At 40.1% G+C, this 25,579-nt stretch overlaps 1 protein-coding gene across 17 annotated transcripts in view; it reads right to left on the reverse strand.

The window, feature by feature from the left end:
* The window catches only part of Bru3 (CUGBP Elav-like family member bruno 3), a 714,599-nt gene that overhangs the window by 11,388 nt on the left and 677,632 nt on the right, over positions 1-25,579 (reverse strand). For 8 of the 17 annotated variants that reach the window (XM_076775070.1, XM_076775069.1, XM_076775079.1 and 5 more), the window contains 6 exons: positions 15,264-15,407; positions 14,601-14,727; positions 11,883-12,050; positions 10,621-10,725; positions 7,005-7,082; positions 2,098-2,256 (listed from right to left, as the gene is read on the reverse strand). In XM_076775070.1, coding sequence (XP_076631185.1) covers positions 2,098-2,256; positions 7,005-7,082; positions 10,621-10,725; positions 11,883-12,050; positions 14,601-14,727; positions 15,264-15,407 — 781 coding nt within the window. The remainder of the gene's footprint in view (positions 1-2,097; positions 2,257-7,004; positions 7,083-10,620; positions 10,726-11,882; positions 12,051-14,600; positions 14,728-15,263; positions 15,408-25,579) is intronic. The other 9 variants (XM_076775081.1, XM_076775065.1, XM_076775067.1 and 6 more) reach the window with 8 other exon arrangements.

Consider the following 25,579-nt stretch of genomic DNA (forward strand, 5'->3'; position numbering starts at 1 on the left):
TTTTCTCGAAAGTGGGTAGGATTTCAGAGGTATAAGTATTCACCAAAAATGATTGTAATTCAGGCCCGCAACCAAAAATAAGTTTTTCAGAATAATTTGAAATTTTTTAATTTAATTTTTTAATAACTTTTTAACAAAGCCTCCATCAACAAATTAGTATTCTTGATTTTCGTCTTATTTTAGCCTCGAGAATCTTCCATTAAAATTTTTCCCAGGGGTGGTCGAGCACCCTGTATAACCGAAAATGGAGCACGCAGCTCGTTTGTATGCTCGAATAGAAAGATTATTGATTGCAACGTAGAAGCACCGCGATAATTATTATATAAAAATGGTCAAAATTGTACACGCCCGACTGGTGAAATTGTCTTCTGGACTTACGATGAAAATGAGAGGTTGAATATCAACACCCGAGGGCACCGGATTATTGTAAAAGGGTCTCTGAGGGTCTACTCGCAGGCTAACCTAAACTGTAATTAGATTAGTTAATTCGCCCGGAGGAATAAAAAGTTTTCTACGAAGGCAACCGGTATTGTCAAAGTTTTGTCGAGAACGGGAGTAAGAGAGTACGGAAAGGTATACGATAACGAAGCTTTTAACAACAGGAGCGCTGCTGAAAGGTCATCAGGGCCATTCCAGTTTAAGCCAATTTTGACCATTAGCTCCGATCCAATTTTAGGTTTGCCATCATGGCGGCCTACTGTCTGACCAATCGCGGTTGTTCATCGCTCGGCTGCCGCCGCTTTTACTCAGAGTTCATAAATTAGTTTTACTACGCGACTAAAAAATTTCATTCGCCCTTTTCCGGAAAATCTTTTCGTCGCTGATTCCGGTCGAAATAATACCAAGTATCGTAACTTACCACAAGGAGAATTTCCATAAACACGAGGACAAATTAAAAGATGCACGTTATATAGATCTTCATTGGTAAAAAAAAATTTAATTTCATATAGAAATGGCTGAGAATATTACTCTTCTTTCACAGTTGTTTCTTTTACTGAATTCTTACAGCCAAAGAAGTATATTCACGATCGAATTATCTCGTTTCGTCTTTCTTCTTTTGCAAAATGAACACGCAAGTGTATGTTTCAAACGAATAGTTTCATCGATACCAAGATAATTGCATGCAACGAGAATACGTATTATAAAAGAGAGATACAATGAGACGTGTCCTTTCAACGACGACAATTTTCCGACCGTAACGATGTCCGATAATTAACCAGCGATGGGCTGAAAAATATTAATCATGCTAGTTTGCTAGTACACGTATATTCATTCTGAATACGATTAATTAAACCAGCTTTGTCAGTGTCCTTTCTGTTTTGGTCTTTTACAACGCAAAAAGAGCCTCTTGATTTCAGTCTAGTCCAGTACGCGAGATTAAAAAAGTTGTAAGAAATGTTTGCCGTTGCAATGATGGACTGGAAATTTACAGGAAACGGCAATAAGTTTCGTGGAAAGACCTGGTATCGCTGAAATTGGCTTTCCCGTAGTGTTTACAAAAATAAAATATTGATGAAGTTCCAAAGAGAATACTCGACTTGCTTTCGAAGCGAGGAATCCTTGTTATTTACAACTTCTGAAGAAGCAATATCGCGATCTGAAAGATGCTTTATCAAACATCGTTTATTTTCCTCAAACGGTTAAATAAATTCACGAATAAAGTAAATAAAAAGTAGAAGCTAGTTGCGTGGAAATTACCAAAGGAGAATTACATTTTTATATTTTATTAACCAGTCGCCAGATAAATAAGCAAAATCATGCTTGGTGACTAAAACGATACAAAGTAAAATAGAAAGGGGAACATAAAATTTGTAGCAGATCGTTTTTAAATATTTAAAAAACGAAACGAGTCTTTTTTGGACCGATTACTGAAAAGAATTCGGTTAGGGAAGTGGTGAACATTTAATTAATAAGTTGTTCCTACCGCATGAATTTCATTTTCCTACCAGCAGATTCGAGTCGATATCGTCGACGTACACCATCCGGACTTTCCTACCTTTCGAAGACTTCACCGTCGGTCGTCTACCTGGCCAAACGGTCTTTCGTTTCTCTCTTCCGGGCCACTTTCGATTTCGTTCGTGGAAATGACACACTTACCGAAGCATTTACTCTGGTTGGTGGCCCGGTCGATGAAAACCTTCGAGGATATGACGTTGCCAAAAGGGATGAACGTCTGCATAAGCTCAGTGTCTCCAAACTCTTGTGGCAGGTGATAGATGAACAGGTTGCAGCCCTCGGGTCCTGAGAGAGAGCATCCTACCATATAAATCAGAGCACATCTAAACATCTAAACTTGAAGTATAATACTCAAGTTAGAATGTTAGTTCTGGATGAGTTTCGTCCTTTGCAATATAATGATTTCGACGCGGTAGGAGTCGTTCTCTCTCCTTGTTCTTTCCGTTTCACGTTTAGAATGCGTTTTTTGATGAATGAAGATGAAGAACTCGTGATCGTCTCTCGATGACAATCTGATTTCTCTCTCGTCGCAATGAAAATCATAAAGGATGATAGCAAATATCGGTACTTGTTCCAATGAATCGCATGATAGGTGATTCTGGGGATAAAACGTTCAACAAAATGTAAAAAAGCATGATTAAGGGGGACGCTTTGGAAGGATGGAAAGAAGGGAAGAGAAAAATAGTAGAGTAGGGAAGTTGAAAAGTTTAGAACGATAAAGATAGAGAGAGAAAATTAGCAAAGAGCCAAACAAAGAAATAGGTTTTAGTGGGAGAAAGGGGGTGCGAGACTAACGACGAAGAGAGTAATGATTAGAGTGTCACGACGATGTCTGTCACGACAATGAGATATTTCGCGATTCAAATAACGTTGAGTATTTATACTTTCAAATATACAAACACACAACACTGGGACTCACAACACAATGGCGAGCGAGGTAAAGGGTTTTTTTAATGAATGCAAATGGATATGAAGGGTACAGTGACGGTAGTGATGATACTGATTACGAAAGTGCGACACTTTACATGAGTTCGCCGTTAGACATATTAATCCATCGTCTTATCTTATGATTTAGTTCTATGATATGAGTTGCATGGATATGACCCGAGACTTTGCGTGGAATATCTTTTCTAAGGAATACTCGATACTCTGTACGTCGATGCGAACATTTTTATGACGAAGGATGAATGCGTAAAAAACGTTTCTCGAAAGACAAAGAGTTCATAAAATTTTGAAACATCTGACTTTCATTATCATTTTCGAACTAACTTTCTTAATTATTCTACGTTCGATTAACACGTTCGCTATCGGGCGTCGCATACATTTAACGTCTATTTGCTATCCGTTTAAATATTCAAAATATTCCTGTTGGCTCATTTAATACATTTTATTTGTACGTAATCGAAAGCATGCATTACATTAAATAAAATTGCAATAAACGCAGCATTGGTCTACGGCGGTGTTCAAACTTAACGAAAATAGCGAACGTATTAACGCACGATCGGTCGTTAAATTTCTATAAAGTTTCGAACGAAACGCAACTCCTACTTTGGTTTAATTTTTGCAGCTTTCGTCGGGCAACAAAAAATTCTTTTCTTACTTTATGTCAGCCGCTGAAGGCACGAGGACACCGACGATTAATACGTCCACGTAGAAAAGTTCAACGGAAGGAGCAAAACGAAGGGTCAGAATAACGAGAGTCCAAATAAGGATTTAGCTAATTTTCAGTGAACTTTATAACTCCGACGTCAATTAGCGGCGATTATAACCGTGGAAACTTCTGCTCTCTTAGCCAGCGCTTCTCGACTAACGGACGCGTTTAAGTAATGAGATGGCTGCCACTCAACTTTTAGGATGCTACTCATCGCAACTCCTTCGTCCCTTGGCGAGATTTGCGCCTCTGTCACTTTATCGCCTTTACGAATAACCGTTACTTCGTCGAATTACTGTAAAACGCGATTATTCGTCTCCGGTTCTGCGGATAATACCAATTATCGATACAAAAGGGAACGGAGAAATTAATTTTTGTTGTCAGTCGCCTTTAAATCGAAAAGTCAAGTTATAAAAAATAGTAACGTAACACTGAAAAATGCCAGTTTTGTATTTCGAAACGTCTCTGTTAAAGTTGAAGAGGAAGAAAAATGAGTGAGGTGTTTTCAGCGGTTCGACGAGGTAACAAAACACGTTTCACGGTTTACACAAAGAGTAACAAATGTTTTCTTCCGTGAGTACCGACTCCGTCTTGATAATAACTCGATCGTAGTTGTCACGTGAAACCTAAATTAGAGCTGGTGTCAGCGGGTTTCCGGTTTCGACGTGGGGTAGAAAATGGAGGAGGAATTGCGGTGGACGCTGGAATCACGAAGAACGAGCCATAAATTCAACTACGTCGTCGTACCGTACGATCGTTGATCCTGAAATTGGATTTCGACTCTCTAATTGGCCCACGTGCGGGATGTGCACACGTATTTAATGAAAGCAACATCACCCTCGAATCCACGGGGAAAGTATCAACGGGCAGACAAACCGTTAAGTTGCAAATCCGCTGAAGCTAGTATTTAATAGTTAGGCAATTCTCGTTTTTTTAAAAAATATTTAGAAACTATTCGTACAATTTCTTTATTTGAGTAATTCAAGCTCTCAGTTAGAGGCAGAATGGCTGCTAAGCTCCGACGATAAGAATTTAACTGAATTCGTGACTCTTGGAAGTCATAAAAGAAATTTTTATTGTTTCTCTTGACCGAATCGACAATTTTTGAAAGGAACGTAAAACGAAAAATAAATATATGTCAATATATTCGTAAAGACGAAAAGACTTAATTCTCGTTAAATAACACACCCGCTGTTAAGCAAATACTACTTGAATAAAAATACAGAGCGCGGTGTAATTCGTGTTACGACTGAAAATAGACGATTCTTTTTATAGAAATAAATCGAAAATGTGTGCAATTTGTATACGGGAAAATTCACTTTGAAATGTTTCCGGGCGTAGATTGATCGACACGTAATTTATTTTTCTATGAAGAATCGTCCCCCTTTCAGTTGCATTGTGAATTATGCTCGTCATCCTGTACACAGATTAAAAAGAAAATAATATACATACATTTTTAGTGTCGAAGTTTGGTGCGTGTAATTTGTGCTGTTTCCGACGAAACATATTCATCACAATAGATATTTTTATTCGAACATTTTTAAACGTGACTTTTTGAGAATTGAAAGTACATGGAATCGATATTTCTTCGATTTTAATCAAACTTGACACACAGATAGACCATTAAACAATATTAAACTTTTAAGGTGTGACTAGAAAATTAAACCTTTTTCATATTCAAGAATAATAGAGTAAATAGGCACTTTATTCACAATTTGAATTTATTAACATTTTTCAATGCTTCATCTGTCTTTCAAGTTTCATAAAAATTGAAACATCGTTCCTAAAGTTTTCTTGAAATGTAATATACGTAAATAAACGGTAAATGAAATAGTAAAAAATAACTCTTCACTCGAAACAGCGCATCTAGATTCTTCTTGCAACAAAAATATGAGGAGTTATGTCTCGTCCATGCACGCACACATACAACAAACATGACACCGATGAGATATTGTGTGTTCGAAGGGATAGGCGAAAAATTGCATCGGAAAAGAGCGAAAAAGGGAATGCTGGGAAACATTGAACGGAGCGAGGAAGGGAAACGCTGTCGCGGTAAACTTCCCATTATCCTACGATGTAACAACGGATCGCCGGCAGGCGTAGTGGCAAAGTAATTAAAACTTTCGTTTTATTTGCATTATCTCATTGTTAAGCGTCGTATATTCTAATAAAGGCGAGTTGTTAATTGCAATTAAACGTTGGCTCGGTCCGCCCCATCCCTGCTCTGCCACGGTTTTATCCACCATCTTCTAACCCAGTGCTCACCTTTTTATTCATAAATATAACACCCACGAACGGTTCCTTCCCTCGCCAGTATCCTCCGTGACGATATCGATTCGAGTAATGTCGAATTAAATAATTGTATCCGCTGACTTTTAATTTCACTACGTTAGCTCAAACAGTAGTGCCTCGTTTCTTGCTACGCTCTGCGTTACGGATACACGCAACAGAACCACCCCCACCATTGTTCATGTTTACCAGGATATTTGTACGCGACTCGTAGACGAGGCGGGCTCGCAATTACGACGAGGTAAAGGTTAATTCAAATTTGGAGAACGAAGGCAACGAGGACTCATTGAATAAACATTGTATTCAGATGAAGCGAAGAATAGATTAAAACAAGATTTTAAGTTTCAGTTTCAGTTTCGATTGGTCGTACATCGAATTTTAAAATCACAGAAATTAGTTCAAACCTTTAAAATCTAATACAAGATTGGTAATTAATTTCAACGTTGGATTGCTCGATCTCAATTACACGATATTTTACGAGCCTTCGTTTTACCTTCCTTTCCAAATTAAATTAATATTTGTTAACAAGCTGGTAATTCGTTTTTTCCTCGTATTCATTATGTCGAACGCGAAACGTTGGAAATTAATTCTTTCATTATTGCAGCAGTAATTAACGGATAAAGTACGTTACGAGAGAAGAGGCCTATTTTGTGCTACTTTCACGGCGGAGAAATCCGACATTATTCGCGATATTGAAAACGTAAAATATCGCGATTACGTAAAAGTTCAACGCTTCTAGGTCATCCTTCCTTTTTTCTCTTTGGTATAATTAAACTAACAAAAAGGATGGCGGACGGTCGAATTAATAAAAGGCTCGTCGACGGTGCTGAATGCTTTGACCAAAAGAATTTCTTGTTGCGACTCTTGCGTCAATTTATTCTTTTGCATTTTCAAGATTTTTTTTTCTCTCTTGTTAATCGTAATTTTAACGTAACAAATATTCCACGCAGCGTACAGAGATCTGTTTGCGATTAGTTCAACACTTTGCGACTCAACGACGAGGGATCATTCGTGTCTGGACATTTGGGACTTGGATCTACAATCTCGGGACTGCAATCGTTCGTGTTTACAGTCAACAGTTAGACGTTAATGAGTGTATCGCACTTACCTTCTCTTTGCGTTGGTGCCACGGCAGTCATCGGCTGTGGAATAGCTTGAGGAAACTGGCTGTAGACGGCGGGATAAGCTGCGACAATAACAAATAACAAATAACAAATACATCATGATGTATCCACATCTAAACACAAAGTACATGCTGTCCTTCCTTTTCGTTCGTATCTTGCTTTCGTTAAATACAGCTTCTCACGGGCATTAGCGTTTTTAGCTACAAAGAGATGGAATATTTGCATCGATCGAGACGACGTTTGAACTACAAATTCAAATGAACAGAACTTGTCTAATTTAAAAATTATTGTGAGAAATATGAAAATAATCGTTTCTTTACATTTTATATTACCCAAAGTTAAACACAATTTTTTGAGCGCTCATACCCCGATAGTATCTTTTCGTACAGTATTTAGAAGCGATTGTTTACTAAAATATATATTATGCGAAGTAATAACCGCCAACGTATACTTTTAGTGTCCCGCCGAATGGATTATTTCCTGCAAGGCTTCCAATTGCGTTCTCGGTGGCGTTTCTCCCGACAAGGGTATTCAACTCTCAACGTTCTCATCGTTTCGCAACTTTTAACACGATACTTTTGTACTTTGCAGCGATACTATCGCCGACGTAGCCGATGATATTAACCGACACGCGATATCACTTCAAAATCGTGCGACAACCTGTGTTTTCACGTTAGTAACGAGACGTGCCGCGATCGTTAAAGTTACACAAGTAAGCAGAATTCACTATACTTATTTTTTGTAAATATTAAACGTGGATATATTGTCGGTCAAATTTAGTATCTTCTAAATGCAATCATTTAAAATGGATAACATGATAGTAATTGTCAGACGTTTGCATTCGAATATTCGTAAGCTAATCTTACGTTTCATTCCATTCTTTGTCAAAAATGAAGACACAAAACGTTTCGAACAAACGTATTTGGAATCAAATGATTTCTTGCTGAAACACGTCCGTACACGCGCGATGTAAAACAAGTTTGAATCTAGATTACAGGAGATCGCGATATAACGATACAAATACGTGTGTTTCGAGTAATTTGAGAGTTGCCAAATAGGTCTTCTGATTGGAGAGTAGTATCGTCAAAAGAGGCGCTCTTTCGCAGAGGCGAAAAATAAAGCGTGAAGAACGAGGGCATGCAAAATACAGTGGAAACTCGATATACGTGATTCGTTGGATAAAAATCTTTCGGATCGAAGGTAGTAAATGTACATTCTGCCGCGTAGCGTTACGGAGAAACAATTATAATGGCATTAATTATGTCTTGGCAAATATTTAAAATAAGCGCGATTGATATTTGTTTGCGACGGATAAATGCACATTGAAACGACGAGGAGACCAGGGTGGGCGGCGAGGGGGGGCATCGAATGTATTCGCTCTCAGATTGGAAGAGATAAATTTTCGCTTGAAAATTAATTATTTTCGTTCAAACATTGCTTTAATATATTCCGATTGACGTTACCAGAGGTTTCGCTCCACCGGTGGACCGACGATTGGCATATGAAATAAATACACCATCATACGTCGGTTACCATTCGCTCGGATTGAGGGACGAGAGATATTTCGTATTGCTTTTTTCCACTCGCTGATCTCCGCGGACTGTGTACACTGGACTAAAATACACAGAAAAAGAATATCCTATTTTTGAGTCTCCGGTAAACACGGAAAACCAACGCGGTCCGGTCGTACGTAATATCTCAGTTTTGATGAATTCCTACCAATCCCTACGCACCAGAGATAAAAAGATACTGCACACATACGCACGCGTAGAGAGAAAAATAAAGAATTGAGAAAACGGTTCGGGACAGAGGAAAAATATAGCGCGGTCGTGCGCGAAAATAATTATTGTCGCGAAAAGTGCATACGGTCCGATGTTTCTGCGGTCCATAATGAAACACGACCGCGAAACATTTGAAACGCAATTTGAACGGTCCGTCATTAATTTAATCAGCGGTAGACAGAATTTATCAGATCTGCGCGTTAATTGCTAACAGCGGAACAGAACGAATCGAAGTTACCGTTACGTCGGGACGCCGATTATCTCTGAAACGGAAACGTCCATTTTAATGTCGATTATTGAAATTATAATTTCTGCTGGTGCGTCGCACTTTGATGTAACATCGTCAAGCAATCCGTGTTGGACGTGGCCGAACACCTCGCGTCTACATTTTTTTGTTCACGTATCGGTGAACATGCACGGCATACAATATATTTAAAAGGATACAATATATAATGTACACGTGACGTATATTTAAAGGAACATCGAAGTACAATTGCAACAACACACCAGAAGCATTATATACAACACGTACACGCGTCACGTCTATAATATATTTATATATACGGGGTGGCATGTTATCGATAGCGCTATCGGCGAGCGGGTAATCCTGAAACTCTTGCCGATTCGTTTTCAAGAACCACGACTTTGAAAGTTTCTGGTAGGCGTGCACTTGACTGAGAATTATTCTTTTCGATGATTCAATCATGATAATTAATCGTGATTGAATTTCCCAGTGGCACGATTCAGCAACATAGAATATTGATAAATGTTTCGAATAAACCACTGATACTATATAGATCTTCTTAGAATAAGTTTGTGTTTGAAGCTGAAACATTTATTCTTCAGGAAGATTTATTACTATAAAACTTGTTAAAAAATATTGCATAACCTCGGCAGAAAATTGTTTATTAGGCATAAGGATTGCAACAGTATAATCACATTGAATATGAAAATTTATGTCGGAACATAATGTTTTAAATCCAATAATAATGAAAATAATAAACGTAGATAAGTTATAGCACTTCATCTTGAATAACAGAGAAATTTAATGATGATTTAAAACTATTTAAAATAATTCAAAAGCTAAATGCACGCGTACGTACCAATATATTCCGTACATTCGACTTGGTTTACGAGGAATTACTGACGTCCGTACAATAACGAGACACCTTGCACATATCATAGTACACATATACATACAAATATATTCATAGTGGTGACCGAAAGACATCTGTATACTTTTCGCATATGTATATACATGTTCATGTCACATTGCCATATACCTATAGTTATATAAATGTACACATGCAGCCATAGTTGCATACAGCAGCTAGAAAACGCGTACAACCATGTTGAATTGTTTCAGAGTTTGGTGCTCGACTGCTCGGATAAAAGCACACTACTTAATCGAACGGATTCGTTTGCTTTTGAGCCCTACGAGTCGACTTGGAAAATCGTGTTCAACGAAAGGCGAAACGTACTTTCGGGGGATACTTTTTGTCAATGAAAAGTATTACGATCTCACGAGTTTTTCACGGTTCGCGTGGATAATTAAAATGGTATGTAAATTCGACATATGTAATAACAATTTCCAATAATAACACGGTAATTCCGATTTAATTTTTCGACCGAGGCTCGTCGCGGAATCCAATATATCGTTTTTTGGTGGTCGGTTTTCGGGTGTACGCGATTATCGAAAAGTACCGATGAAACACGTTCGGTAAAGTATCGTGAAAACTCGCTGCTAGATATGAGAGCTCGATGGAATCCTCGATAGAACTAAGGAAAAAGGTAAATGGACGAGAAAAAAAAAACTTACCGACACTGGCGTATGGTTGCATTCCGGAATACGCGGCGGCATGCTGAAGTGGCGCTTCCGCACTGGGGGGCAACCCTTGTGCTGGAATGGACAGATGGAGGGCATCTACACTTCAGTAAGCTCAGCTCTTATCGAGGACAGACCTACATCTAAGGCCCCTGTCGCAATACGCATTGACCAATCGATATTGTACACCGTATCGTGTATTCTTGGATATCTCGGGGATAAAACGCGAAATCTGAATGCTGAGTTTCGATCTTGTATTTCGACCGCGAACTGACGAAATCTGGAATTGATTTTACACTATTCGATAATAAAGGAAGAAAGACAGTCCGGAAGAATTACGAAATTAAATATAAATTTATTTTTAATATTTCGTCCATAGGCAAATGCATGTACAAGAGAAACGGAAAACGTATGTTTATAAAAAATATTACTTACATTGTCTGGAAAATTGAATAATTACTGTGGTCAATGTCGCGTACGTGAAAATAATAAAATAAATCGTGGAACATACATACGTTCCGATTGTTTCTGAAAATAAATATATATCCTTCTTGCCTACAGATGGAAGAAAAAATGGAATGAGTAACATGAAAAGGGTTACAATTCTTATATTTACATATATGTTTATTATAAACCTCTTCTATTTTTCGGTTTTCTTTATTGCTGATCTCAAGTATATATCTCCCTTAATAATTTTACGTTATATTTATACTATTTCTTCCCTCCTCTCTTTAGATAAAAAGAATATTAATTTTCATAAACTATCATAACACATGTTCCACAGTCTCAATATATCTTTCAAAATTGTTGACATTCCACATTATCATTGCTCTTGAACCAAGTTCTAAACGAGAGTACGATTACAACTACCCCCATTTTCGTATCAGTTAATTATCCCTAAAATTAAAATTCTGTTCCACGTATATTTACTATATCATTTCCCTTCGATACCAATAGAATTATCGTTGATCTTTTTTCCTATAAATTAGATATCTCGTTCGTGCCGAGATTCGAAACCTCGGCGGTTCGAGGTCGCCCTCGTCGTCGATTCCTGCGTTTAGGGGATTCTTTTTTTTCCCTTCCCCCCGAAAATCCCAATGATTTCTTTGATGTTGGGAACGAGGAATCGACGTATCGTTGTACACGTCTGGGGCGCGGTTACCTGGTTATCGTCGGAAACACGGAATAATGTAGTCCGACGTCGATTGGCCGAGCATTGCGCAGGGGCGGCACACTGCGCCTGAGTTGATACTCACGTCCCGTATAGGTCTGCGGTATGCCGTTGGTGTAGACACTTGGATCCGAACCTGCTGGTTGACTGTTAGGTGTTTGTGCAGCTATGTTGAAATTGGGCATCGTTGGCGACGGTAACGACGGTATCGCCCCGTTAACCGACTGCCCTGTACCGGTACCTACGAACAAACCTGATCAGTACACACCAGTTACCCTCTTGCTCTTACAACACCGACCTCAGTCACCCTCCTGACGCGCGGCATCGGATCAGAAATGCTCACGACGTACGTCTAATGTTTGGTTAGTTGTCCTCCTGTACGTCTTGTCAACCGATTTACGGTATATACGATATAATTGCTAGGACGTCGCCGCGAGTTTGCCTACGATCCGTATGCCTCGCGCCACGTTTTGGGGGGTCCATGTGATTTGCAGATCGATGGGCCCTCGATACCGAACTTAGGACTAATAACGACTCGTACCAATGCAAATGCGAATAAATCATTCTATCGACAAACCGACCGACTGTTTTCTCAGGATAATTGGATCCCTACTTTGCTGTTCCACTGACGCCTACTTTGTTTCGGCAGTGTTTCTCAAATTTCATCTTCCTGCAGACCGAAGGAGTGCCGTCGGTGAGTCACCAATAGTACAATTAAATTATTTTCATATACAGGGTGTTCGGCCAACCCTGGGAAAAATTTTCATGGGAGATTCCAGAGGCCAAAATAAAACGAAAATCAAGAATATCAATTTCTTGACTGAGGCTTCGTTAAAAAGTTATTAAAAAAATTAAATTAAAAAATTTCAAATCATTCTGAAAAAATTATTTTTTGTTGCAGGGGTCAATTACAATCATTTTTGGTCAATATATATACCCCCGAATTCCTATGCACTTTCGAGAAAAAAATTCTTTACCGAAAATATAATGTCTGACCATACATTGATATATTTCCCTGAAATTTCATACGTATGTTTAAAACATCATAACTTCTGAACGGATTGGACGGTTTTAATGTTTCAAAAGGCAAACAACGTGTATTTTATTCAATAATATGTAGAAGTTCCGAAAATATTTATATAAATATATTAATAAAAATTCGACGAAAAAAAAAAATTTCAAATCGTTCTGGAAAAATTATTTTCTATTTCGGGGGTCAATTACAATCATTTTTGGTGAATAGACATACCCCCGAAATTCTGCGCATTTTCGAGAAAAAAATTCAGTACGGGCGGAACTTTAAACGTTAATAACTTTTTAACGAAGCCTCCATCAACAAATTGGTATTCTTGATTTTCGTCCTATTTTGGCCTCTAGAATCTCCCATTACAATTTTTCCCAAGGATAGCCGAACAACCTGTACTTCGAAACTAGTTTTTAAAGAAATTTTATAATATTAAATATCAATTGGGCATGCGTTATCTTGTTATCTTGTGGCAGCTTGTGGATTAGAGTTTGAGAAACACTGGGAAAATGTGTTTGCATATACGAAAGGTATACAAAGCTCATGTGTGGGTATCGGTATGTTATCGCGAGGGGAGAAAAAGAATTGGCCGATCGGATTGCCGGAATCGAACACGAATCTTTCGCTGCTCAAGTTGGCAAAGAATTCTTCCTCCCTTATCCTACGTATTCGAATAGCTGTCGAACGCTTGTAAATGCAAGAATAACTATTGAAAGTTTCATGCGTATTTGAAGTTTATAAAAGTTGCTTCACTATTGGATTTAAATCGATACTAAAATACGATCGACGAGAATTACAATATACGAATTTCTGCAGATACGGGCAATGTTCGTATCTAAACAAGAATTTTAAATAACAAACGAGAGATCTAGAAGAAATAAAATATTATTTTCCTATCGATTTCCGTGCTTGCTTTGCTTGTCAGGGCTGCTTCGCCTCTCCCTTTTCGACGCGAGAAACCAGTAAAGAAAAGGGTGCGAAGACAATGGGGGCAAGAGAGACGAAAGAACGATAGTCGAAGGGATGCAGACGAAAAAGAACAATGCTTTTTGGCTTTGCCTCGTTCGGGGCAACTTTTCGATAAAGATTCGCGGTACTGGCAATATCTTTCGGGCCGAGTCGCACTCGGTGAGAATGTTGTATTGATTTACGAGCTGGTTATAATGTAACGAACTGTACGCTCCTGCTGTCGCGATGTCCGGGAGGAACGAACGGGAAGAGCCGGATAAAAGGGAAAAGATAAAGAAAGAGTTTCGCGTCGGTGAAACGAACTTGTATCCCCTGTATGTCTTTCGAGTCGAATGTTTTTCCGGAAATCGACCGTTTCGCGGATTCCTTGTGCTTCGTTCCCAGCGAGAGGGATGGCGTGGGCGTAGCGGGATTAAAAAATTAAGGCATGCATCGACGGTGTTAAATTCTGGCGACGTCAGAGCACAGTGGGACAAAATCTCCGAAACGTGGTCAAAATTAAAATAAACTTCGCCCAAAATAAATAATCGTCAATAGTCGTGGATATTAATTTTTGTAATTAGGGAAATATTAAATGTTCGAGATCATGCAAAGATTGTATTTTTTTCCTCTTCACAGAGTGAAAGATATTTTCTTACTAGATCCTTTTGCGTCATGTTATATACGTTACGTATAACTTTCTCTAGTAATAATTATATTTGTGTTCATAATATCGACAAAATTAATCGTTTGTAGTTTGGCCACGTTTCGGGAAATCTGTTCCAACGTGCAGTGGTATCGATATCGGTATCAGAACGGCAATGAACTTACCGGAAGTTGGCTGGATGACGGAGTTTGGTATGCCGTTTAACGCGTGCGGCAATTGTCCAGCTAACGCCGCCATCGGGTTGATGTATGTTCCTTGTGCCGTTGCAGCAGCCATCAGAGCCGCTTGTTGCTATAAATAGAACTTTTATGTCGAATGTGTTTCACCGTACATACATATTTCATTTAAAACATTTCATTTCGAAGTTGTCGACAATTGCTAGTGATGAATATTCTAAAGCGTTTGATCGAAATGTTAAAATTCTTCGTTGGACCGACGCAGTCCATAGATTAAATCAACCAGATTATATTTATAACGATTATGAGACGATGCTTTTTTCATTTTCTTTTTATTTTGGACCGACATTCGTTTCTGGTTATTTTTAATTCAAAGCAAAGTATATTGAAATCTTAGTTTTAAAATTACATATTGATTTTAATGATAATAGTTTTATATGCGTGCCTTTTATTTTGATCGCGAATACTACGTTGAATCTGTTTCAAGAGAGAAATTCAGATTCAGTGTTGCAAAAAGCGAACAACGTATTATCGAGTATCGTCGATCGTTTATAGCAAGACAGCAACCCTCGCAGACTATGATTTATGATAACGGGGGCACGCGGACGGTAATACGATAAGGCGAGAACCATTAACAGCAATGTGACTCACTTGAGCATAAGCGCCGTAAGCGCCGAACTGATTGAAGACGAAAGGGCTGAGGAGGCTCATGTTCCCGGCCATTTGCTGCATGCGTCTTAATTGCCTTTCTTTCTCAGTATCTGCGAATTTTACCACTAAGCTGGATGATGCACCCTGGAACACACATTATTTACCATTATATAAATTCGTCTCGATTCTTATCAATTTCGATAATTATTGTGCATTGTCTTTTTATTATAGAAGGTATTCTTAATACGTATCAACATAGTAAATGATTAAAACCGTCGAAATTATGCGCAGAATATTTTCTACTATCGTCACAACTAAAAGAAGTAATCAGCTGTTTTGAATATATCACTAAGGGGCGATAAGGGGAGAATGGGGTGAATCTTCTCAAAAATACAAGTCACAAATGTAGAGTAAAATATTTTTACAGAAGACTTTGCGTTCGAGAAAATCAATTTTGAACATTTTTGAAGCACGCGTGTAATTCAAGCATAATTATCTCGAAAAACATTATACGATAAAACTTCATACCATATTTTTTACTTATTTTGTTTTGAAAAATTTCACGCGTCGGGGGTGAGAATTATCCTAATCGAGCGGTCACGCGAACCGTGATCGATGCATTATGAGAGGCCCACCTGGAGGGTGAACTCACACGATTTATCGTGTCAAGATTAAGTTGCTCACAATGTAAATTACCATTCTATGACAAGCAAGTCTGAAATACAGGATCAGATACTACTGGCCAACGCCCCGGTTCGTAATTCCCATGAGACGAAGCGGCGCTGTAACAATGGGATTACCGTCGCTGACGCAAAGCTGTATAATTTTCTGGAATCTCGCGTTTTCTCTGGCCGCGTGAGCGTTTACCTCGTGCCTTAGAAATTTACATGCACGCAGGAAAATTTGATAATAATGTCGGTTCGGCGGCGTACGTAATTGTCAAAGAAGTTTAAGGCCTTCTTTTCCCATTACATGCAGGAAATCAACCCCATCGTCGCGTCTGACTTATTTTCCCTCGACACGCGCACCAATTACACGGTTATTTCTCTCATTTCGAAAGACGAAGCAGACGTAATTATCAACCAGATGTTAGAATTAAATTTGAATCACGGGGACCAACGAGTTTCGGGTCATTGTTAATACGCAAATTTTCGTAAAAGTTTTCAGTTTAAATACTTTTTACGAAAGTTGGCATGAAAATCGTGATCAGTCGTAGGAAATAATTTGTGCATGTCACGTTAAATCAGATCGCCGATAAGTTGAGAATTTCTGGTGAGGGTGGGAATTATTTCGCGCGTTTCTCACCGTGAAAAGACATTCCCCTTCGAAACGTTTACGGAGATAAGTATGCGATGACGGGCTCAGTACATCTCAAATATAAATGAAAAGGCAACAGGTGGCCAGTGGCTATTGCGGTTGCAGAGAAAAGCTCAGCTTTTGAGCTTCGCACGATATATTATACTCATGCTATCAATGCAAATGCGGGGCGTGTCTGCGTTTATATAACCATGGTAATATTGTAATCCGTTGACACGCTCATTGAAATTCATGCTTCTCGTCGCACGATATTCTTTACCACGTCTATTTTCTAACATACTCGTTATACTTTTCACAACACTCGTCGTTTTCAAATCTAAATACCCATTAAACAAAATTTGGTTTCGCTCGCATTGAAATAACATTACGTTCGAGCTTTCTATTCTTTCTGTCTCATCGTACGTTTGTTAAAATATCTACAGATTTTGTTCAATGTTTTATCGGAGAGTTTAACTCCAAGACTCATCAAGATCAGTCGAGTTTCGAAAGTTCCAAGTTTCCTGTCAAGACACAGCTACGAACGCCTGTCACTAACCGCCGGAACTCGACGGATGATTTCGTTTGACGGAGTTTGACGAGGCGGGGAATTCGGCAAAGTGGAGCCTGGCAGAGAGCTGATTCGATTACGGAGGACGGTTGCAGGGTCCAAAGCATCGCGGCGTCGAAAAACCAACGAAAATAAAACCGACGACATCGCCCAGAAACATCGTACAGCGCGACAGATTCCATCGGAAGACAACGGATCGGTAGAAGATCCCGAGATATACCTACGGGCGTAAGAATTCCGGAACAGTCAGCCTGAACTCGGAAAATAATGGAAGGAGCGAACTACCAGGTCGACGAAGTTGCACCTTACGGCATTGTAGTCGCCCTCCCACTATCGGGGATCAACCGTTGCGAAGGAACATCACCATAGGCCAGTAAAATCTCGGTTACGTAAGTGCTAATTGGCTGGAATTAGGTCACACGGGTGGAAATATATACTGTGCAGAGCTGGAAAGATGGCAAGTGGAAGGAATGTGGATACGATTTAATTGTTCGACTCTAGTATCATTTATTTTCCTCTGTTTGGGCGTCTAATTGTAGGATCCCATAAAATTGGGCATACGAAATTTTCTCAATGAAGAAGAGATCGAAATCGTAAATGTCATCAAGTTTGACAATTCATATTTAAAAAAACAAAATAGTCGTTGGTAGAAGTACAATATCTACTGTTTTTTTTTTCATACGTGGCATTTTCACACCTAGGAATAGATCGTGCCATAAATCGTTAATGCAAAATGCAGTGCATGTTCGAATACTTTGACTTGTACAAATTTTGCTTCGTTACGCGCGGTTTCATGCTCACACGCAGACACGATTGTGTAACGTGACCGTATACAGGCGTCTACAACGTTATTCGCTATCCTGCAAGCTTGCCCGGCCTTTTTCTCCCGCCTAACCATAATCACGCACCGGATAACCTACCGGGAACGCCGTTGTTCCCGAACCACGCGGGTCCGCGGTTGAAATCCGTGACGCTTCGAGAGTCACGAGCACGTTTTCCTTCGAACAATGGTCGCTCCGTAACCTATGGAAATTCGATGTTTTTCAAGCTCGTGTTTCCGATTTTACTGGGTTCATACTGGCCAAAAGCGCTCGCAAAGTGTTCGTCGATCGACGTTGCGCAGCATCCACGCTTGGAGCTTACGAACAGTTGTAAAATATAAACAATTTTCAGTTTTCCATTTTTCGAATTCTAAACCTACGGAGATCCGATGGTTGTATCGTTCTTGCTGTCCCTTTTGGTATCATTGTTTGATGTAATCTACTTATATTGCGGTATTACATCGAGAATAGTATTTTTTAAAACGAAGCAATATTTAAAAAATAGAACTCCTGTAACCATGTTCCGAAATGATCTACAAGAATCAACGAGACTCGTTTGACACAAAAAATAACGCTGTTCCAAAGTTCGAAATTTTGATGCTATCGTACGTTTGTTGGTCCAAAACAAGTACGCTGCGTAGAAAATCTTTTTACCACCCTCAAAATTGGCTGTAACACTTCAAACGGGACTCTCTGTGTATGGCGGTTGTTCCATATGTTGTAAAAGCGTTTCTGTCATTATTGTGTTCGAACCACGGTCCGTTGTCAAAGGCCACGGAAAGCGTGTACTCTGACTTGGAATTTATGACAAATTTTATGAGCTTTTTTTTTCATCCCTCGTACGGTATCGTTAGATAACGCCAGCAGAACGAGCTCGTATAAAAGTTTATAGATTCGATAGAATGTGGGAGCAGATATTGCATGGAACAAGTATATCGCGGATTAAAGTAAAGTAAAAGAATGATTAAACGTATCTTTTGTTTTTTCCCGCGTTTATTTGCGTCTAATTTATTCGAAGGAGCTTTCGCAGGCTATATCCGTTCGGCGTAAGGACGTCGAATACAATGGATCGAGATGAAAAAAAATATTACCGCTCGGCCGGCGTCGAATTCATAGGGAACGTAAAAAGCTTTTTCCATCGGTGTCGATGCGTGACATTTCTATTAACATTTTATACGAAGCACTTTGCTCTTGGTCACGCGTATGAGCGTCGAATGCAATCGGTGCGCCGCGAATCGCGCAGAGAAAAGGCTTCCTCGAGAGTAAAGGGAACGGTTGGCTCGCGATTATTAAAAGTTTCGTTTACAGCCGGGTCGAATATGGTCGAGCGCTCGAATAACCGCCCGTGTTCCGGGGAAACCAGCATCCGCCACGGTTTACAAGGAACACAAGTTATGCCGGTTTCATAGTTGCATTCAACTTTCGGCGTTACGGCAAGTGATATCAAGAGCACACACAAAACTCGTACGCGAGAAATTCTAAACAATATTGGGTCCAGGATGTTTTCAACGGAGACGTTAAGAGAACGCAATATCAAAAAATTAGACACCAAAGGACCCTTGATCTTTGACGATATATTCATTTTTCGTTAATTGCAGCGAGGCAAGCTATCGTTGGCCGTAACAAAATTGTTGAACGAGAAAATTTTTCTGACACGCGCGTTCGTCCCTTTTCCCATGAATTACGGGAGGCGTCAGCAACGTCGAAGTCATCGTTGACGCGGTAAAATTCGCGCGGCAAAAATATTCACGGTCCTCTGTAAAGCCGGAAAAAATATTGACAAGCCGGAGAGCGACCGTGAAAGAGGGAAAAGGATATTTTGTATTCTCTCTACGAGCAGAACCGCTCGAACAACTCGTTATATGTGGTGAAAAGTATCGACGCGCGTTGTTGAGAAAAATAATTTGTCTCGTGTCGACAGCCTCGACGCGAGGAAGGCCTAGGCTCTCTGCGTACCATCGGCCTGCTAAGTCGTGTAGCGTATGTGACATTTACGCGAGCACATATGTACATCGGTACACAGAGACCAATAGACAGGGAGGGTGGCGGGGTAAGAAGGGTGCCGAGGTCGTATCAAAGCCAGTGAAGCCGAAGCCTCATTATTGGGGGATTACGGTTCATTAATTCCGATCCAACGTTCTGAACTACACGTGAAAAGAAAAAGCCAACCCCAAGCGATATTACCGGGAGAAATTTTCAAGCTTCCACACTCCGCTCGTTATGTTTATCCCGTGCATGATACTGTTTAGGTTGTCCTTTTTAAACTAGCGGAATAAAAGCACGAAGTCTTATTATAGTTTCAAGTATACGGGGCGCAAGGCTCGCCGCGAGGAATTTTAAGGGATGATTTTGACGAAAATCAAGTATTACGTAATTGCGTTCGAGTTATCGATTGCTAGTTTAACTAACTTTGGATATTACTGATTTCTTTCCAAAACTTTCCTTCCTAGTACCTAATCATCAGAGTAAACATTCATCAATCATCTCTCAGCAGAGTATCGATCAATCCATTAGAATCAAAGAAGATACTGACAAAGATAACAGATTTTCGAATAATATAACAATTACAAAGCCACCAGCAAAACATAAAACTATTCTAAAATCATTAATCCGGATTCTGAATTTACTAACTTGGTCAAGTTTAGTTCACTACACACCGAATGTAAAGAAACAAGGGAAATAGAAATAAATAACACTTTCTGGACTACGTGTAAAGTAACTAAAAACACAACATTCCTACATTTCCAACGGTTAGTACTAACGAATACACAGATATAAAGAAAGCTGAAATACCAGCCAACGCTTTCAACGTTTTTTAGAGCGCCACAAATCACTCAACCTCTTCACTAAACTCTTACACCACAAGCACAACCTGTGAAATAGGAAGTTCAAACATCCAACCTAACACTGTCCTCGTAACCCTTTGCACTCTACGTTTATAAATCAATCACAGACCTAAAAAAAAAAATAGTAAAAGTTTAACGAAAGACTCAAAACATTTCTTTAAGAAAATAGTGTAGTTACATGACATTCATAAACAATCTGTTTTTCAATTGCCCAATAATTGAAAAACAGTCCAAGTTTCTATTTCCAAATCAGGCAGACTATATACAAACCTATCTTCTTAGCCTCTTAGACAAGATTTTTGAAAAAATCTACAATCAAATAACATATTACTGAAGGAACATTTCAAAATTCAGTAACCCCCTCCGAATTTTTTCGATATCACATACGTCATGGTACTCAAGCAATTTTTATAAAAAATAAAGGAAGAATGTGATCGAGACAACGCTTGTTACGATGTTCTTATTACTGAATGTATAAAATATTTATACATTCGATCTGGAAAGGATCTGAAAAATCTATCATCCTTTCGGATGGTCAAAGACTTTGAACGTCACGATTCGACTCACAGAGGCGCGATATTGCAACAGACTTGGCAACGGAATGAAGCAATTACCTACTCGATTGGAGGCTTTCCCGTTAGCCGCACTATCACACTTGCCAATTCCAAAGGTGGTAATTTCAATAGATGCAACCGAACCCGCAAGACCGGCAGGAACGCCGATTGCCTCTTGTCCGTGTGATCCTCTGCCGACCTCAAAACGCTGGCTGGATGCAAACCGTCCAATTCTTTGATGTATTTCAAATTACAAGTTGAATGCTTCGGGTCCGCCGACGGGTAGAAATATTTCGAATTTGTGCAATCTCTTCCCGGCGTGATCTAGACCGAGCGGACTAGTTCGTGAAAAGTTAACAGCGTGTACATCTTGATATTTGTTTCGTTTCCGTTCGTGTCGATAAACCGATGTAACGTTACCGCTCGCGCGGAAAATTTATTTCCACGGCGGGAGAACCGTTAAACCGTAGAGAAAGATATTTCGACGCGATCGTGAAACGCCAATATCAGTTTCCGTTCGAGGCTCGCGGAGGATATTTTGGTAAAAGGGCGTCTCGTAAATTTAAAGAGCAATCCGGTCGAAGAATACGACGGAGGCTGGCTTTAAAATCGTAATCACTGCTCATTAACCGAGTTTGCTTTCGGTCACGCTAGAGCCAACGTTATCGCGAACGAAGTCGATCGGCGTTTAAGCGGATGCTCGGAGACACGAAGCCGTAATTCGCTCCAATTTAAGTTTAATCACGATAATAGCAATATTCAAAATCAGCCCCGTAAGAACGGTTATCCCTTACGAAGGACGGAACCGTATCGAGGGAGTTTCGTGTCTCGGGCCATCGATCGGCGTTTCTTTTTCTTCGACCGTACTTTTTCGTGCCCATGGGATTTAGTCTCCCGTTCTGACTTCCGATACGAAAGACTCGCCAAACAAGTAACAGTTGTACCGAAGATAAAAGCAATGCAATTACGAAGCCACCGAGGGAATTACTCAGGGAATGTCTTTAATTAAATGTTGGAAGCAGTTTCCGAGCCTCCGTTAATGCAGAGACAATTTCCTTCCATCCACTTTTCGTTCGCTTCCACGGAGAGAAAGGAACGTCCGCCGAGGCTGGAGAGCTACTTCTGCCACCGATGCTCTCTCTACATACACCTACAACGCACGGTTCCACCTTTCCCGGCTTAACGAACTTTTAAACTTCGGCTATCTAATCGCTCGTGTCAACGTTCGCTCAAAAGGATCTCCTCAGAAATCGAATACCGACGCGAAACTTTCTTCATTTTCACGCACGCCAGCGAGTCTTTCCTCTGCCTTTCGTTTCGATTACCAGCGACTGGTCAATTAGGATTCCAAACGAAACAGAGTCCACTGTAATTGGCAATACTGTGCGTACGCGAGAAGTTGGCTAGGCGGAGACCGCTTGACAACTTCTCACGTACGCACAGCACATATTACAAACAATATCTGGATCATTTCGAGCCCTTTTCTCGGCCTATAAGGAAAGGAGCGCAAAATCCATAAAATAAAAGTAGTTTTATCGCCGAGTTATTAAACGCGTCGAAAAACAATTCGCGATTAATGGTACGCATTTTGCAAATAATAAGACGTTCCGGGGTAAAAAATACGGAGTAGGCGGTGACGGTAGAGTGGGAGGGGGAGCTTTTTTATTCGGAGCACTTAATTTCCACGATGCCAGGGAGCCCCGAAGGCAGGTAACGAAAATAAAAACGAGGCAACGTTACGTAAAATTCTTGCGCTGGAAACGGCTGTTACGTCCTGCTGTTTTAGCCGACACTCTGGCAAAACACTTCTCCCGTAGGTTTGCTTTTATTATGAGACATTTCAGGAGTTTGCAAAGCCGTGGCGGTCGAGGGGGAGGGGGGGGGGGAGGAGTGGAGCGAGGAGGCAGCGCGGCGCGAGGGATTAGGGTCGGTTCGCGAGCGTATTGCGAGGCGTGACAAGAAATGTCACACGCTTCGGAAGGCATAACTACGCGTGAGGTCGTCGTGCTCGCATTCCACCGGTGTCACATACTGCGAGAGACGGACCGCGAACCTCGCAGAAATATTGAGCCCCTGGAGAAATATTGCCCGCGCGCTGCGTGACGTGCGAACGCGCTGTCAATTCGAGTAGCGTAAACCGCATTATTCGGCTCAGTAAGCAGCCAGAAGGGAGAGAGAGAGAGAGAGAGAGAAAATGATCGGGGAATTCGTGGCCCGCGACTAGCAATTTTTCATCGTAACAACCTCGGTTTAATCATCGATTAGTTGATGCCGCGTCGCGATTCCCAAATTCACCTGCTCCGGATACGCGTCGACTCCCGAGGGAAATATCGTCTGTCTACAATATAAATGTAAATGCGTAGCTTTTCAACATAGATAAAATTGATTTCGTCCCCGTTACTTTCCGACGGTTTTTACTTTTATTTGCCCGAAATGCGTTCCTGCCAAGCGTACAGACCAGGTATTTCCATCCTTCAATTTATTTTTTTTGTAAAAGATCGTGCAGAGCGTCCCAAAAGGGGGTGATTTTGGAACATATGATCGCTCGTATTTAGAATAATTATTTTGAAAAGTTGTCGACATTTTCCGAGAAAACAGGCGAAACGAAATACGTTAGGAAATCCCGTGAAATATTTTTGTACGTTTGCGTCTGATCGTTCTTACGTTACCAGGGCGTGCGGGCGCAACCAGACAATTCTCCAGTGCAGTTTAGAATGCAGTAAAGCCGGAATAGCTCTGCAATTTTTACGCAACCGAGTCCGTAACAACGTTTCGCGGATTGTCGAATTGGCCGCGTTCTCGTTTTTAAATCTGCTCGTTTGCATTTAGGGAACCCCGAACGGTTCTTGAGAACCAAACTTGTCCGTTTAAGAGCTTTCACGCGTAAAAATCTTTGGAGAGAACGTTTTTGGTTTTTTTATTGTCGTGTCTGTCGACGGAAGAAAACGGAGGCTCGACGTTTCGAAGACGGAGATTTCCAAACGATTGCGCGGAGACCCGGATCTATAGGTAAAACGTTCTTGTTCGACAAGGACGGGGACTCGGGATTTTCCTCCGTTAGGTTCCCTCTGTCTGTCCTTGTTCCTTCTCCTTCGATCTGGAGAGTCCTTGGAATACTCCGGCAGATCCCTCATATCTGCTAGGTTCCAACGCAATACGCGCATCCCTCGGTTTAACAGGCCTTAATCATCACAAGGACCTTCCTCGAGCCAAGCGTTTTCGTCCTGCGGCCGGTTACCGTGTACCCTGAAGCATCTCCAGTATATACGGTACCGTCGTACCACTTAATCACTCACCCCTTATGCAAGCAACTCTCTCGTGAACGTTTCGCGTGGATACTGAACAGGGAAAACATTTGGCTGGTTCAGCGCGGACGTATCACACGTGACAGCTTAAATACAGTTGGCATTTTAGAAAATATACGCTTTTTAAATATACAATAATTACTAGAAATCATCAAATATACTCGTATTTATATACGAATTGGATTCGTTAGATCCGAACTAGCAACTTCGAATTTTTTTAAATCTGGTATCTGTGTGTGTGTGATCAATGCAAAGTAAAAATACGTGGATTGTTTAGTCAATTGCTTGTCCTTCTCAGAACACACGATTCAAAAGTTACAATGCAATTGTATAATATAATATACTACGAGCGATAAATATATCTCCGTTGCGGATCAAATGACTGACAAGATGATTAAGAAATTTATTATTAAATAATCGTGCCCTGAATTATGCGAATGATGTGAAACGATTTTTTATTAAATAGTTTTTAACGACAGAAGACCCTAGAAAACTTTGTACGATAAATAGAACCGGAATTTGCAGCGCTTCGAAGTTGGATTTAAAAAATGCAAAAATCACGCGAGAAGACGTCATTTTTATAAATTGTCTCGCCAAATTTTTCACACGCTTCTAGATTGGCAAGATGCATAGAATATGCCCGAAATTACACCGCATAGGAAGAAAAATGAGACCTTGGGGAGCTCTGTACGATCAATAGGACCGAACAAATGAAGCTACGAAGTGGGTTAAACAATCGTTATTTGCATACGTAGAAAACACGACCTTAAATACCTCACTTGCTTTTGATAGCAGGAAAAAATTTTACAGAAAAACATTATTCCATTGGAACGGACAAATATTTTCAGAAGCGAAAGATTTTTCTGAAAATCATATTTTTTGAGATTTCAGGATCATTGATATATTTTTTAACAGGCACTTGCAAA

Source organism: Colletes latitarsis, chromosome 10 (assembly GCF_051014445.1).
Source record: "Colletes latitarsis isolate SP2378_abdomen chromosome 10, iyColLati1, whole genome shotgun sequence".
Lineage (NCBI taxonomy): Eukaryota > Metazoa > Arthropoda > Insecta > Hymenoptera > Colletidae > Colletes > Colletes latitarsis.